General features: G+C 51.8%; 1 protein-coding gene across 1 annotated transcript in view; it reads right to left on the bottom strand.

Annotated features, from left to right (window-relative positions):
• Positions 1 to 8,753, bottom strand: part of Ret (ret proto-oncogene) — a 45,707-nt gene extending 36,954 nt beyond the window's left edge. Inside the window, exons 1-2 of the mRNA XM_027429250.2 lie at positions 8,681 to 8,753; positions 8,439 to 8,579 (exon numbers count right to left, since the gene is read on the bottom strand). Of these exons, the coding sequence (XP_027285051.2) occupies positions 8,439 to 8,579; positions 8,681 to 8,753 (214 nt within the window). The remainder of the gene's footprint in view (positions 1 to 8,438; positions 8,580 to 8,680) is intronic.
• Positions 8,754 to 15,978: the final 7,225 nt, after the last annotated feature.

The following is a 15,978-nucleotide window of genomic DNA, read 5'->3' as shown; positions in this document are numbered from 1 at the left end:
TCTGCCCAGTTATTTTTAGTCTAGATAGAGGCAGAGTGAGAGGGCAGCCCTGGCTTCCCAGGCTGCCAGTTCCCTGGTTGGGTGTGGGGTGGGTCTCTGGTATCCAGAAACCTCCTCTTTCACGGGGAGGCTCCAGGGCATCTGCTTCTCCTGCACTAGCTGTAATGCCATTGTTTCTGGAACATTTGTGCTCAATGTGGCGCAAGAGTCCCGGTGTCCTGAGAAACTCAGACACTCAGTGGGCAGTGGAGAAGACTCAATGTCCATCCAAGGACATCAAGGCCTTCTCAAGAGACTTCTCGTTTAACTGAGATGCTGCTGGATGGAGTAGCTTCTCAGCCATGCCTGGCAGAGATGACAGGTCAAAGGCACTCAACTAAAAAATGGCCAAAGGTGTTCAGCCCTGAATAGGATATTTATACCATGGGCTCTAAAGCTCGGGCGCTGGGGGGGGGAGGGGGGCGCTGCACTGGGAAGAGGGAACAGAAAGAATGTTAAGAGCTGGAAGAGAAGGAGAACAGCCCAAAGATGTTATCCTCAGGGCGTGACGCTGCCATTGCAAACATGATCTCACTGCAGCTGTACATGTCTGTGACCGGACTGCAGAAGCCTACATGTCAACAGCCAATCACAGAGTGGGCTCAAGGGAGCCTTAGCCCCCTCCCTGTTGAATTATTGGCTACTGATAGCTTCTTAGGGAGGGAAAGTTGCTGTGGTAAGCCCACAGACTCCAAGGAATAGTTGTTAAAACCATGGACTCACGGTCCTGGATGGAATCAGTGCAGCACAGACAGACAGACAGGATTATGGGAAAGGGACCTGTGGAGGACTCGGATGACAGGAGTGGGTGGGAGTGGGTGGAGACCACAGAGGGTGGTAGGTTCCTAAACAGAATGCACTGTCTGAAACTGTCAGAGAAAAATGTAATAAAAACAATGGTCAAGGGATCTGAAGAGACTCTTTTCCAATCATATGCATAACCAGCCAATGAGTGTGTAAACAGAAGCTCATCTAGTCTAGGGCCAGATCACTAATCTTCAGGGAAACTCAAACCAAAACCACAATGAAATACCACTCTGAGCCCACTGGGAAGGTCAGAATGTTCAAACAGCAGCATGGACCAGCAAACAACAGCAGGAACTGTGAGTGGACGAGAGGACGTGGGTGCAGTGTAACCTTTGCACACAGTTGCTGAAAATGACGCCGCCTCTGGGGAAGGGCAGTTCAGCAGCTGCTCAAAACCAAACACCAAAGCCTTCCACGGTTTCACTCCTAGGAAAGCTGAAAACAGGTCTAAACAGAGGGCTCAGAGGACGTTCTTAGAAACATTGTTCACAATAGAAAACACACCTCTCCAGGTCAGGAAGGATATGTATAATGGATACATAAATGTGGCCGCATCCAAACAAAAGGAGTATTAGTCACCCTTAAAGAATGGCTTACTGATGCATGCTACAATGAAGATAAATACTAACACAAACTACCATAAACATCATACCATGTACATGGCATGCTCTCAACAGGCAAATCTAGAGATAGAAGCAGGCATGAAGAATGGGAACACTATTTTTTTTATTTGAATTAGAAACAAGATTGATTTACATGACAATCCCAGTTCCCTTCTCTCTCCCGTCTTCCCCTTCGACCCCCCCCAACTAAAACCCTACCTATCACATACCCTTTCTTCTATTCTTCCCCTGACTCAACCTTTCTGCAAATGGGAGCACTATTTAATGCATATATGGCATTCTTTGGGGATAATGAGAGTGTGATGGAACTACAGAGGGGACACCTGGACACTGGATAGCCTAAGTTGTGCCGTTGCCCTATTCTCTTAAAAATGGTTACCTTTATGCTACGTTTGTTTCACTTGGCCCATGCCTTTAATCCCAGCACTCGGGAGGCAGAGGCAGGCGGATCTCTGTGAGTTCGAGGTCAGCCTGGTCTACAAAAGCTAGTTCCAGAACAGCCTCCAAAGCCACAGAGAAACCCTGTCTCGAAAAAAAAAAAGTTTTTTTTTTTTTTTAAAGACAATTTCAATAAACTGTCACCTCTCTCACCCACAGCTGTTGAGCCCAGCACAGGCCCCTGCTGCACCATCCAGGACAATGGGCAGAGTGGAACCTGGTCTGGGCTGGTTAGAATTGATGTGTTTGATTATCAACTTGGCACAAGCTAGGGTCATCTGGGAAGAGAATAATCCAACTAAGAAAATGCCACCATCAGATTGGCCTGTAGGCAAGTTGGTGAGGGAATTTTCCTGATTGACATAAAAAGGCCCATCCCCCTGTGGCAATGCCATCTCTAGAAAGACGGTCTGGTTTGTATAAAAAAAAGCTGAGCCATAGAAAGCAAGGCAGTGAGCGGCATTCTTCTCTAGCCTCGGCTTCAGGTCCTGCCCTGACTTTCCTTCACTAAGAACTACAAGCTGTAAGATGAAATGAGTCCTTTGCTTTCAGTCATGGTGTTTCTCACAACAACAGAGACCAAACTCAAGAGGGTCCAAAATCTAGAAACCCCTCACCCCCAGAATGTACAGTGTCAACCTTAGCCTGCCCCCCCTCCCCACTTCTCGATGAACTCTCAGGCTACCCTGCACTGAGATGGGGCTCTGTACTGTGATTCTGACTTTCACAACACAAAGTGACACAAGGCCCTTCCAAGCTTGGCCCCAACAAGCTCTGGATCCTTCTGTGCATGCCGTCCAGTGCATAGACTCTGGGGTGCAGCTTCTCACGGGAGAGGCCACTCCTGGATGTGGAGGACATGCCATCTGTCACACAGGTAGGGCACCTATGTGAAGCCACGGAGACTAGACTGGGTGTCTGTTACCCAGTACAGGCTGGGGTGGCTAGGGAAGAACACATCTGAAATGTACCTCAGGCCAGCCTTTCTAGGGCTCTGCAGGTGTTGGCCTGCGGGATCAATCTTCTGCAAAGGCGACCTCCAGCTGACCACCTGTGCTGAGTCACAGCCAGGCAGAGGACTCATGAGGGCAAAGAACACCCCCAGGTCCTAAGCACTTTAAGCCCATCTTGCCTGGGAGGAGGGTGGTTCCCAGAACCATTTGCTGCTTGGATTGCAGGTGGGCAGAAATGGATTCCTGAATTCCATGTGCATGCGGCTGATGCCCCAGGTAAGGGTAGAGGACCATAAAGAAGACTGGAGAAGACAAAGCCCCTGAGTCACCCAGAATCAGGCCCCATCGTTTCCTGTCACTGACTTTCCTAAGAAAGTCAGTGAATGCCCTGGCGCTCGCCGGGTGCCCCACAGCTCTACTCTCATCCCTACTCATGTCCAGCCACTCACAGCATTTTCTGGTTTCTTAAGTTTCAAGTTATTAAAAATCATGCCCCCCACCTTCCTTCCTGGAATTCCAGTGTGAAATTCGTGTGAGGGAGTGGAATCACTTTCAATGAACACTGACCAGCTTCCCTCGTCTCCTGAAGAATTCATACTCCAGTACCCCGGGTCACAGAGGAGGGAGACCTGAGACCACAATGAGGGCCATCTGACACTCCCGAGTTTTAAAGAAAGGTCTCCAATTGCTAAGATCCAGGCCACAGGGTCACTGGTACGGCTTGCTGCAGATTAGAGACCACACAGCCAGCTCGCCAGGCAGGCGCACACCTGTTCAGGTGCAGTTAACCTGAAGTAGCACCTGGGCTGCTCTGCTGAGTGGAGCTACCTGTGAGGCAAAAGCAAACACAAATGTTTGCTTGAGGCTGGCCACCTGCTCTCCTCAGAGCCCAGGTGGTGCCTCAGAAGCAGCGCTCAAGGTCTCACCAGCCAGTCTTCCAAGGGGCACCAGCCTGAGAAGGAGCTGCCAGAATACAACAGCACTGTGCTGCGCTCCTCACCCCACCTGAGTAGGTCATGGTTTCATAGGAGATGGTTCAGGGACCCACTGGCTCGACAGATCCCAGCCTCAGCTGAGGGAGATGGTCCTGATATCAGGCTGAGGGGATTGGTCGCTGATATTAGGCTGAGGGGGATGGTTCCTGATCTCAGGCTGAGGGGAATGGTCCCTGATCTCAGGCTGAGGGGGATGGTCCCTGATCTCAGGCTGAGGGGGATGGTCCCTGATATCAGGCTGAGGGGGATGGTCCCTGATCTCAGGCTGTGGGGGATGGTCTCTGATCTCAGGCTGAGGGGGATGGTCCCTGATCTCAGGCTGAGGGGGATGGTTCTTGATCTCAGGCTGAGGGGGGATGGTCCCCTATCTAGGCTGAGGGGGATGGTCCCTGAAGCCCCCTACAATAAATTACACAGCTATGACGCCCGCTCAGGGCATCTCCATGGTGCCAGAAAACAAGGAGGTGGGAGATAGGGCACAGAATAGCTGGGGAAAGAAACGGGGAGGAAGAAGGTACAGTCCACAGAGTTCTGTAAGGTCCTGGGGCCTCTGCCAGGACTCCTCTGAGAGGAGTTGGAACCTCACTGCAGGCCGCACAGCCCTGGGCTCTCCTAAATCCCAGGACACCAAGCCCTGGCTGCTGCTCTGAACCGAGGCAGCTCCGAGGCAGCTGTACCAACTCCACTGCTTCCTAGGGAAAAAAAAAAACAAAAAAAAAAAACACCAGAGCCCAGACGACAGTCCTCACACACAGAGGCCCGCTGCCATCACCTCCTCTGTGGCCCATGCCTAGTGCTCCCTCCCTGCCAGGCTGCCCAGCATCCTGGGTACCATGTCTTTGTTCACTCCTTCTCCCAAACTACTAGGTGTGTTTTTTTGCTGTTAGTTCCTCCTTGCAAAATACCACTCAAAGCTCTTTTTGATTAGTGCCATCAAGTCACTCACACAGAAAAATAACAGGGAAGGAGGAAAAGGAGGAAGATAGAGCATTAATGGAAGAAGATAAGGGTAGGGGATCAGCAGCCAGACAGGCCCCAGCCAGTACCCAAGAAGCACCCCCACCAGTGCGCCAACAACACACCCCTCCACAGGGCAATTATGGCCACTCATCTAGAAGGAAAGAACTACTGAGCGAGTGGAGGCTGGACTCCCAGCCAACTCTGCCCTTGTTTCCTGGGCATGCAGTGGGTGTTTTCCTCTGTCAGTCTTTTCCAGTGCCCTAGGGAAGTGGATTCCACCTGGATGACAGCAGAGTTGCAGCACTCCCCAGCACAGTACCGCGGTTAAGGCACCAGGTGCCTCAACAGACAGTGTACAAAGGACAATCCTTGAGTGGCTTGTCCCCACCAGCCCTCTGGCTACAAGCAAACACACCTTCTTGCCATGCCTGGAGTACACGGGCTCCCTTCCCAGGACAGCTCTGACATGAGCCAGGCCTAGTGTTCATTTCTAGCCCATGGGACTCCTACTGTCAGCCAGCCAGTAAGAGCAGCGAACATCTCACTGAGAACTCTCCTCAGAAGATCGGGCCTTGTGTCTGTGGGTAGTGCTATATGTCACATGTCACCCCTAGATCTGGTCTAGTCTTTCTCTAGAGCACCTACTGTCAAACATGAGTGACTTGCTATGGTATGACAGTCAGGGACACTTCCTTCTCCAGGGTCCCTCTGCAACTTTACTCCTAGAACCAAGCTCTACTGGCCCAGAGATAGGACTTGCTAAAAACAAGAGGCCAGGAATAGGGTAGTAAGTCTTAGTCATGGTTTCCAGAGTCTACAGATTGGGAGAGCCTCAGTTTGTTCACCTGTAAAATGGGAAAAGACGATGACAAACCTCACAGGGTTATCAACGGGATAACAGGGGTAGTTACTGCTGGTGTTATGGAGAAATGGGACCAACAGAATCCTCTGCCAGGCTGCAGAGGAAGGGATCCCGAGGGAGGTAGCAGCTTCCAGCTTCCTTTTCCCTTCCTATCCCAGACTCCATTTCAAAAGATACCATAATTTTTAATTAGTTTTCCCCTCCCCTGGCTAAAAGGCCATTAGCACCCCATTAGGAGAAGGCATCCCATTTTCCTCACACCACCAAGGAAACAGTGATTTACTTAGCCCATTCCTCAAACAATTCTACAAAATAAAGGCAATCTAGTGAATGGGCTCAGTAACTTCCCCACTTGCTGTCAGTGCTCAGGCCCCACCCTCAGGAGCCCCCTGGCTGGCCCAGCCCAGGGAATGGGCACTGGGGCTCAGCAGCTGGAAGCAAGACACAAGGAAGGGTCCAGGTGAGCCTGGATCCAGGAGAATCAGGACAAGTCTCCAGGATCCCCTGGGCTCAGTAAGGGAAGAGAGGAAAAAAGAAACAAAGAGTGAACTGAATCTGTGTGCCCCAGACCCCAGATGCTTACTCACAGGGTTGCTGGTGAATACAGATAGGCGTCCCTCACACTTACAAAAGGGCTGTCCAGAAAGGGGACTATCCATGACATGGTGCCAGATCCTTTGGTTCTTACAGCTAGAGATGTTAACCAAGCCAGGAAGATGAGGGACAAGAGTCTTGCCAAGTAAGTGGGGTGGGGGTAGGGAACCAAGATGCCCTGGGACATGTATGGGAGCTCCAGAAGCTTTGATTTAGTATCCTCGTCCACACAGTCAAGTTGTATCTGTACTGAGCAGTGAAAAAAATCCAGAAAATTCCAAAAACTTGGAGAAGGAGGTTGCCATCCCTAGTTCCAGGACACTGGGATTAGCAGTAATGAGAAGATGGGCGGGGAGTGGGGGTGGTGGTGGGGTGTGGGGGGTGGTGGCACAGTACTGTGGACATGTGGGGTCTCTGGAGGACGATGGAAGGGAGCCAGGCCATGCTGTGGAGTACATATGTACCCACCTGTCTCTTGAGTTCATGAAAAAGGGTCGGAGGATGTCTTCATGATGACCCGAAATGAGGGTTAAGTGTGAGCTGAGCAAGGTTCCCTTTCCTCTGCAGACCCACTCCAAACCTTGGGGGACAGGATCAGCACCTAGAACACTGTGTCCACTAGAGGGCGCAGGAGGCCAAGCTGCTCCCTATAATATTTTGAGGAACCGCGCCCGAGCTCTCTAGTGGCAGTCAGGAGCAGATCAATGACTGTCACAATCGCTGCTCCATAGTCCAGGCTTCAGGGCTTCAGGGCTTCTTCAAAAGCCCAATTATTTCTTCCTGGATATGAGGCTGCTGCCTCCCTCTCTGTGCCATCGTCATGGTTTCTTGGCAATCCAGAAAGGGGTGGTTTTAATACGGGGCTCATAGTCCCTGAATTCTACATACTCTCTGTGGCCACCTGATTCTATGGGGCAGGGGCCTCACATAGAAAACTCCTCACATAGAAAACTCCGCCAAATGTAACAGGTCAGACCCTTGAGTTGGGGCGCTGCAACCGCTGGCGACCGTGCTAAAATCAGGACTAGGTTGGTTTGGGGAAGCTACCTGGCACAAGTCTTCCTAAATTCACTCCTGACTACACACCTGAAACTACGAAGTTTATATCCAAAGACGCAGGGAAGCTCCACAGTGTTAACTTCTGTATTTCCATATTTGCTAGGCATCCTCCTGCCCACATCCACCCCCAACCCCTTACCCGCAACACTGTGCCCCAGTACCCCGAGATCTAGGAGCAGACTCTCCAATTTATTTTTTCCCAGAGACGATAAAATATCTATCACATCCCCTCTCGGCATCCATCTCTGAGGTGCTGGGAGACCCACACATGCAACCCTAAGCTGGCTATGAATCCAGTTACTGCAAGACACGGGGCTACAGACAAGGTGGTCAAGGCCATTTCTTTTTCCAAAGGCTGGAAAGAGAAAGCCCTTTGTAAGGACGGTGACGAGGGTGGCCTGGGCTCCGTTCTGATATCAGAGAGAAACTTGGTATACATGTATTTCCAGGGGGGAACCAAGTTAGGGTAGGTTGGAAGGACACTAACAGGTGCAGCCACGGGAGTCAACATCCTGCATCCTTAGGGTTCATTTGGTCAGGGTATAGGAATGAGGGCAGTGACCAGCCTTTGAAAGCCACACCTAATAAAGGACTCTTATGTGCGTATGATGCTGAGCACATCACCACACTCGACTCCCGAGTGGCCGGGCCCAAAGCGCTGGGTAAATGTCAGTCCTGGACCCTATTACATCTCCAAAAGTGACACTTTCAGGTGTTCCAGCTAAACACCAGGCAGAGCTAAGACCTTGTCATACTCGAGGGGGAAGACACGCCAGAAGTCACAGGCTTTTAGGTTTTTAAAGACCAGGGCGGCAAAAACACACAAGGGAAAAAAATAACCGCTACTAAAGAGCCTCAGCACCCTTGCAGCAGAAGCGCAGAGCTACAGAAAGTGCGGGAGTGAAATGCTAAAAGAAAACCTGGCCGCAGCAGTCTTCTTCAAGCGCTGGCGCAAGTCGCAAGCGGGCTTCCCAGGGCAGCCTACCCTGTCCGCTCGCAGCTGCTTCCCAACCGCGACAAGATCTGTCCGCTTCCCCCGGGCACGCGGCCGCGGCTGGAGGCGCAACCAGCCTAGGGTTAGCAGCTGCGGCTTTGGCTGAGCACGCACCACGCCGGCCGGCCGGCGAGCCGCACCGACCCGAACCCCGCCCAGCCGGCGGCCCCAGCGCTCCGGGAGCAGCCGCTAGCCGCAGACACCCGGTTCCCAGGCCCGGAGGCCACCAGCGGCGCAGCCGGCCGATGCCAGCCACTGTAAGCGCTTTTATGCGAGCGTCACCTCCCCGGCTCGGTGCACAGCGCTAACTTCGCCCCGGTCGCTACCGTCCCAGCCTCCCAGTAGGACTCACTCACCTTCGCCCAGCAGCGGCAGCAGCAGAAACAGCTTCAGCCCCAGCCCTGGGGCGCCGGACATCGCTTTCGCCATCGCCCGTGCGCGCGAGGGCCGCGGTTGAAGAGCGGGCGGGTCTCGGCGGCGGTGGGGTGCGGCGCTCAGCCGGGTCTCCCCATGCCAGCCCGGGAGCAGCGGGCACTGCGGGCGCGTTGCGTCCGGGCGCGACTCCCAGGTGCGGGCTCGGAGCTGCTCTCCACTGCTGCGTGCACGGTTCCAGTTGCAGACCTGCGCTGGCTGCGCCCGGGTAGCAGAGTGGGGCAGGGCAGGGCGCAGAGGGAGGGGCAGCAGGAGGGGCGGGACCAGGGGGTGCGGGTGTGTGTGTGTGTGTGTGTGTATGTGTCTCTCTGTGTGTGTATGTGTAGGGGCGGGGCTCCAGGTACTACGTGGGACAAGGTGGGGCGGCACCCGACTGCTGCGGGAACTGCGATTTCCTTCCTAGCGGAGGGCCGGTTGGAGCTGGTGCTTTTGGATTGTGGTGCGGATCTTGGTCGACTATAGGTAGCCTGGATCCATCATCATCTGGTGGCACAGCCACTTTCTCACCCAGCACGTCTGCTTGCTGTTTCAGCGTTTGTCCTTTCCCGCCTCCCAGAAAGAGCAACACAGAAGATTCAGGGTCTGAGCTGACTTGTTACCTATACTCTCAAAGAGGCCCAGTCACTAGACGATTTCCCCCCAGAGAGTCTCTGGCCTCAGAGAGCATCCTCCGCCATTTATGGGGGGGGGGGGATGTGGGAAGTGCGTTTGGAGACTGCAGCCTCTTCTGGGTCTAGAGGCGGGAAGAGGGGAGGAGCCCTGACCAAGAGAAAGAGGGCCAGAGAGCCTGCTTCCAGTGTCCAGTATATCCTATGGTGGAGAGGGTGGGGGTTCTGATGGGCTTGTTTGTGATTCCCAGGACTGGTACAACCAATAGGACCAAGAAACTGGCTAACAGCACACCTTTCAAAGAGACCCGCTGCTGTAGTCTAATGTTTGGAATTGTATGGTCTTATCCCACCAAATAGACGAGCTCTTTGGATATGAACTGACAGACTATAGCAGCTGATACAGGGGTGCATGTTTGGGGGGATGAAAACAAATTTGCCAGAAGAATCTACCCCTCCCCAAAGAAATTATGCCCAAATATATTTACCCTTGATATGGGTGCTTCTAGACAGGAAATGGAAGGTCAGATGTGGGTTCTAGACCTCTGCAGGGAAAGCCCAGCTCTCCCCACTCCCAGCTGCTTTTTGAAGCCTGGCTTGCACCTAGTTAGTAGTGGAAGGAAAGGGAAACAGACTCCTGTTGGACCTTGGAGTGAAAAACAGGTCCCGGAACCTGAGCCTGGGGAGGGGCTCAGCTGCTCCTCTCCTGCAGTATGTCGAGCCCCACCCTCCTGCCTGGCTGAGCTCAGGGCTGAATAAGCAATCTGTACATCACTCTGCAGATATGAAGTCAAAGTGAAGTCACCCTCACAGGCAGGAGCAGAGGCTGCCAAGACATAGGCTGACTTGGGACGGAGCCAACTGAGATGTTATTCAGAGTTCGCAAGCTGGTGGGTGCCTGTCCAGACCACCAGCCCCGGAGAGGCACCCTGAGATCACTGGTCCTAGGGTTTCCGGAGCTGGACTTAGTCACAGGGTGCTAATACACCTGACCTCTAGAGTTATCACTTGGGCCTGAGCCTTAGGAAGGGACCTGAATAGGAGGGTGGAAGGGAGGTACCTTTTGGCTACAAACAGCTTCCCGTGGCTGCTTTCCAAATGAATGCAGAGAAAAAAGAAAGGTCTGGTCCACTCTTCCAACCAGCCTCCTTATGCCTCCCTCACCAACACTGGGATAAACTCTGGCCATTTTAAGGACCCATGCAAGAATATACCCCTGTCTGTTCCTCAAGCCTTTGTACCCTTGAGTGTCCAGATACTACGGTGGGGACATTTCTCTGTCCTCAGAAGATCTTGAGTGGACTCTTGTGTGAGCTCTAAACGCACACATGCATGTTTGGGCACCTATGCACTTGAGTGCATATCTTACCCTTCCTTGTGCATGCCCAGGGAGCTGACCAGAGTGTCTAGATCAGAGGGAAGTCCTGAACCTGCTGGCATTGAGAACCATGTGGAAGGTCCAAACTTAGATCTGGATCCAAGACATTAACTCAGTATTCAGAACGTGAGCATAGTAGGAGGGAACTGTACAGGTCTGAGGCCAGGCTGTCATAGAAGGCAAAGCCCTTTTCCTTCTGGGGGAAGGAGAGGGTCTTCATGAGGCTCTTCTTTCCTTTTTTGGCTCTTTCTAATCTACTTTCTCTGAGCCTCAGTTTCCTCAACTGTAAATATCTTCCTCTCAGAGAAAGGACTTACTATTTTAAAAAGGGAGTATATAAGTCATAACCATTGTCTTGCCTAGGTTTTCCTAGAATCGGACCTTGACATCGCCCTTCCCCCACTGAAGGTCACAAGTGCTCTAGGAGCTAGAACTCGTCATGGTTTGGTAGGTGCTAAACTTCATCCACAGAGACACTTTTCCCCTCCCTCCCTCCCTCCCTCTCTCCCTCCCTCCCTCCCTCCCTCCTCTCTTCCCTCCCTCCTTTCTTTCTTACAAAACAAGAAGATACTGGGGATTGAACCCAGAGCCTCGAGTATGCTAGATGAATGCTCTACCACTGAGCCACTACTCATGCATGCTCTAAAGTGAAATATCCATGAGAGGTTGTGGTGCTGGCTGCTGCTTTGGTGTGATTTAATTTGAGTTTGAATCTTGGCACTTCTGCAGTTCTATGTCTCTGAGTCCATTGTGTCATCTGCCCAGCGGGAGCTGACGGATGGCTCTGAGGAATTGATGGGTAAGCAGCTCACAGGGTGTCCTTGCAGAAAGTGGGAATGTAGAGGTCATCCAGCTGTGGCTCCTGAGTATGTGAGGCCCACTCAGAGCCCCTAGGGTCCATCCCCAAAACACAACCCAAGGACAGGAGGGTGGAGGCCAGGTTCAGCATGGACAGAGCTCCCAGCAGCACAGGATTTGTCCAGTAGGAAAGAGCCACTTCTAGATGGGAGACAGGGCAGGCTGCTCCAGGAATATGGAGGCATAGGTGTAGGGAGGCACAGGGTCCAGAGGCATCAAGAAAGTGCAAGGCAGGGACAGGAATGTGGCCCTCAGAGTCTTTAAAGAGGGATCACATGTCCACAAGTACAGCCCAGACAGGGAAGCACTGGAAGGCTTGGTCCCCGAGAGTGGATGTGGACACTTTTCCTGCAAGCTGTGTGACACCGTAGTTGGGAGCACAGATTCTATGACCCTGTTGGGGTACTACTTAGCATCTTCTCTCAATTTCCCTCCCACTGCACTCTGCTGCCTCAGTGGTACTGAGGTGGGTGGAGGTGGGCCTATTGCTTCTCCATAGTTTGCCTCCCTGCTTGCTCTTGGCTGCCCTCCAGGGAGCTGCATGAAGAAAAGCATGCCCAATAGCTACCTCCGAGGACACCACAGCGGAGGCAAGTAGGTGTACCAATCAAATATGCTATATCATCAATGTATGCACAGGATGGCTGGCTTGGGCTGGCAGAGCGTAGCCAAAGGGTATACTTTGCCTGGTCCCTGGACATCCTGCCTGGCTGCCTGCCTTGGTGCCCACTGAAGAACCTCGTGGATGGGACTTCAATCTTTCTGTGAGAAGGCATTCCTCCTATACCTTTTTGGGGCCTGCCTAGACACTTGAGACCTGAGCCCCTACCTCATGGAGGCAAGCAATAGGGCCTAACTGAGGCCCTTGGGGACTGGACAGAGCCTACCTCCATATAACTTGTCTTCACTTCTTTCCCCAGCTTTCTGTAGTTCCTCCTGCTGGGTCTTCCAAGTTTCTTCCTTTCCCCTCGCCCTCCTCTTTCTTCCCCCAGCCCCTCTCCCTTCCCTTGGAGGAATCCTATCCCATTCTTTTCACCCAGCAAAAGAACCAGGTTGGCAACATCATTCAGTATCTGCCAGAGAATTCTTCCTTAACACTGGTCTAACAAGACAACAGCCTGGCAGTGTTACTTTGTACTTAAACAATAATATATGGATGGGCTCAGTGGATAGCAGGTGCTTTTCTCTGTCTCAAGCCTGGGAACTCACAAGAAGCAGTCCCTTCTCCCCAGTTTCCTGAGAGAGAGCCTTCAGTCAGAGCCCATCACAGTCCTGATGGGTAGCCCTTGTCATTATTATTACATTATTATGAGTGTTCTCATCAGCTATAGAAGTAGAAAGCCAAAGATATCAGAGGCTTTTGCTAAGGTAGTATCTGAAGCCTGGTGGTCCCTCCTCCAAACTGCCTGCTTTCCTCTGCACCAGGTTTCCCACCTGCCAGAGTAAAAACCCATTGTGTCAAATGCAAGCCTGGCCTGCCTGAGCTAACTCCTGTCTTCCACTCTCCTGGCTTGATCATTGGCTCCAGACCTTCTGACCCACAGGTATGTTGGAAGGAAAGAGCCCCAGAACCCCAGAGCCCACCCCTTGCCACTTTACACTCTAGCTGAGTCTCAAGAGTGGTAGGTGAATTCATGACTGCACTTACCCGGACTCCTGGACCGTTTGCTCATTCTGTGCCCTGATGGAGGGCATAGCTGGCTGCTATGGAGGCCTCAGGCTTGACTGTGTCTCAATGTATCATCTGGAGCTGTGGAGGAAGCTTCCTGGCTCACAAGCAAGCCATGGAGAGGGCAGTGAGCACAGTTGGCAAGTCCGGCAGAAACGGCCTGAATGCCTTTTAGAAAAAACGTCTCCCAAGGCAGTTTCATAATCTGCCTTGTAATGCAGAATTAGACAACTTTTTTAAGAATGCACTTTTTAAAATAGGTCTTAATGGACCTTTGCAGTAGTTACCGTCCATTGTGTAAATGCAAACAGAAGGCTTTTTGAAAACATGTATTATTGATCAGAAAGGCAGAAGCAATTAGAAGCTAGTGTGTCATATTGTTCAATATACACTTCCTATACAGCTCTGCTGAACTCACTCATAACTTCTGACAAATTATCCTGTCACCAGGAAGCATTTTCCTTTCTCTTGGCTTCTGGAAGCAAAGGAGGGCCTATTTTCAGTCAGTTATTAGCTGGGGCGGGGGAAATGAAATATTAAGCTTACCTTTATCATCACAAAACCTATCCTCAACTTCTCAAGTTTCAGGCTAAAATAGCTAAACCTTCAGGTAGGATGGATGATGCTGCTAGATTTGGTCTATAGTGCAGTGGCAGAGTGTGTGTGTGTGTGTGTGTGTGTGTGTGTGTGTGTGTGTGTGTGTGTGTGAGAGAGAGAGAGAGAGAGAGAGAGAGAGAGAGAGAGAGAGAGAGAGGGAAACTGGGTAGTAGTGTTCTGCAGGCGGGCAGAGGCATCCAGGGGACACAGAGATGCTCACTCTGTGGCAGGAGGTTATGGCGGAAGAATAGGTCCTTCAGTAAGATTCAGTAACCCTGTTGTTCCACCCAGGTTGCTAATGTCCTAGTGTTACCTTATTCCATCATGGACTCTGCAATGATGACCCGGGGATAAAGTAGAGACTTGGTATTATGGGATGTTCTGGGATCATGGTGTGGGAGCATCCAGAGATGTCGAGAAAGCTCAGTTCAGAAACAGGAACCTGACCCTCGGGCTCTTCAGGGGTCACAAGTCCAGGAGTGTAGCCCAGACGTGGAAACACTAGCTAGATCTGTCAGAGTGAACAGGGGCAGGAGTCTCAGTTCATCCTGCAAGCAGTGTGGAGCTACATGGTACCCAGTCTGTCTACATCCTACTTCGCCTTAAAAAAGCATCTATTTGCTGGGTGTTGGTGGCGCACTCCTTTAATCCCAGCACTCGGGAGGCAGAGGCAGGCGGATCTCTGTGAGTTCGAGACCAGCCTGGTCTACAAGAGCTAGTTCCAGGACAGGCTCCAAAGCCACAGAGAAACCCTGTCTCGAAAAACCAAAAAAAAAAAAAAAAAAAAAGCATCTATTTATCTGGTGCTTACAATATTTGAGGTGCCAGAAAACAGAGACACTACAATGAAGAAAATGAAGATTCTCCATTTACGATATTTCTCAGGGACATTCCCTGAACTGGCAGACACATGTTCATTGGCGTGTAAACTAGGAAGGGACACGGAAGAGTGGCATTCAGGCCTGGGGACCTGAGGTAGCCGACTTTGGGCAAAGAGGCTGGAAGTGGGCATACAGTGTTGCCCTGTAGATACCAGGAGGTGTGACATGAATGGTTTGGAATTCCCACACTGCCTGGAAAGCACAGGAACACAGGAGCCCTCCCTCTCTGCAGTCTTTGTCCCCAGAGTCTTTGTCCTCTGGAGTCTCCAGCATTCTTTTTGGTCTCTAGAGAGTTTCTGCCTTCAGGGTCAAAAATACCTGCTGTGTTTTTGGAGCCCAGACAAATAGGAAGCCCACTGACTTAAGGCCCCGTAATGGCCTCTGTAGCCAGGATCTCTGTGGGCTGCAGTTCTAGGTGTGAGGAATGTTGTCCACAGTCATCTCAGGTCTGAGGGTACTGACATGGTCACTGCCTGCTTGCTACACACATGGTAGCAGCCATGAGCTGGGGGCAGGAGTGCTGCAAGCTGGTCAGGAGTGCAGAGCAAGGATGTGCAGCCCAAGCAATTCATAACCCACTGTGACTCTTAGCCCTCTGTAAACAGGACCAGCGGCGGTCTTGAGGGAATTCCTAGGTAGTTGCTAGGAACTACTCAGCTAGGAAGCCAGCCACAGGCACACCTCAGGAGCTTCCATTCACTGCTTTCCTCTCAGCACCAGCTCTGCTTGCAGGGACGTCTGCTCAGGGCTTCTGACCATGTCACCGATTCCTCCCATTGGCCAGATGCTGCCCTTTCCTGCTCACCAGAAGTGGGCAGCCTGTCCTGTAGCCAGAAAGAGCACTGACCAATGAAACATGGCACTGCCATGCTGCTTATGTTCCATTCTGTGCTTTCTGAGCATTTGCAATGTGACAGTGCAACAGAAGAGCTGAATTTTTAATTGTGTTGAACTGAAAAGAATGTGAAATTAAATAGACACATGTGGCTAGTATACTGATTGGACAGAGTGGATCTAAAACTAAACCAACCCCCCCCCAAACACCTTCTCAGCCTCTCCCCTAAGATTGCTAGAGGGGAAGATGGGTTTCTGGCCTAATATCTGCAGAGAAGATGCATGGTGCTGAGGAGGCTGTGACGACTCCAGCAGTCTGCCCCAGCAGCTCGATGGACTCATTTTCTGAAGGCTGGAAGATGCCAAGCTCCCAGAGAGAAGGATTCCGTTGTGGGAG

This window comes from Cricetulus griseus, chromosome 8, assembly GCF_003668045.3.
Source record: "Cricetulus griseus strain 17A/GY chromosome 8, alternate assembly CriGri-PICRH-1.0, whole genome shotgun sequence".
In the NCBI taxonomy this organism is placed as follows: domain Eukaryota; kingdom Metazoa; phylum Chordata; class Mammalia; order Rodentia; family Cricetidae; genus Cricetulus; species Cricetulus griseus.
Note: the sequence above shows the minus strand (reverse complement) of the source record. Positions and strands in the feature narration are given on the sequence as shown.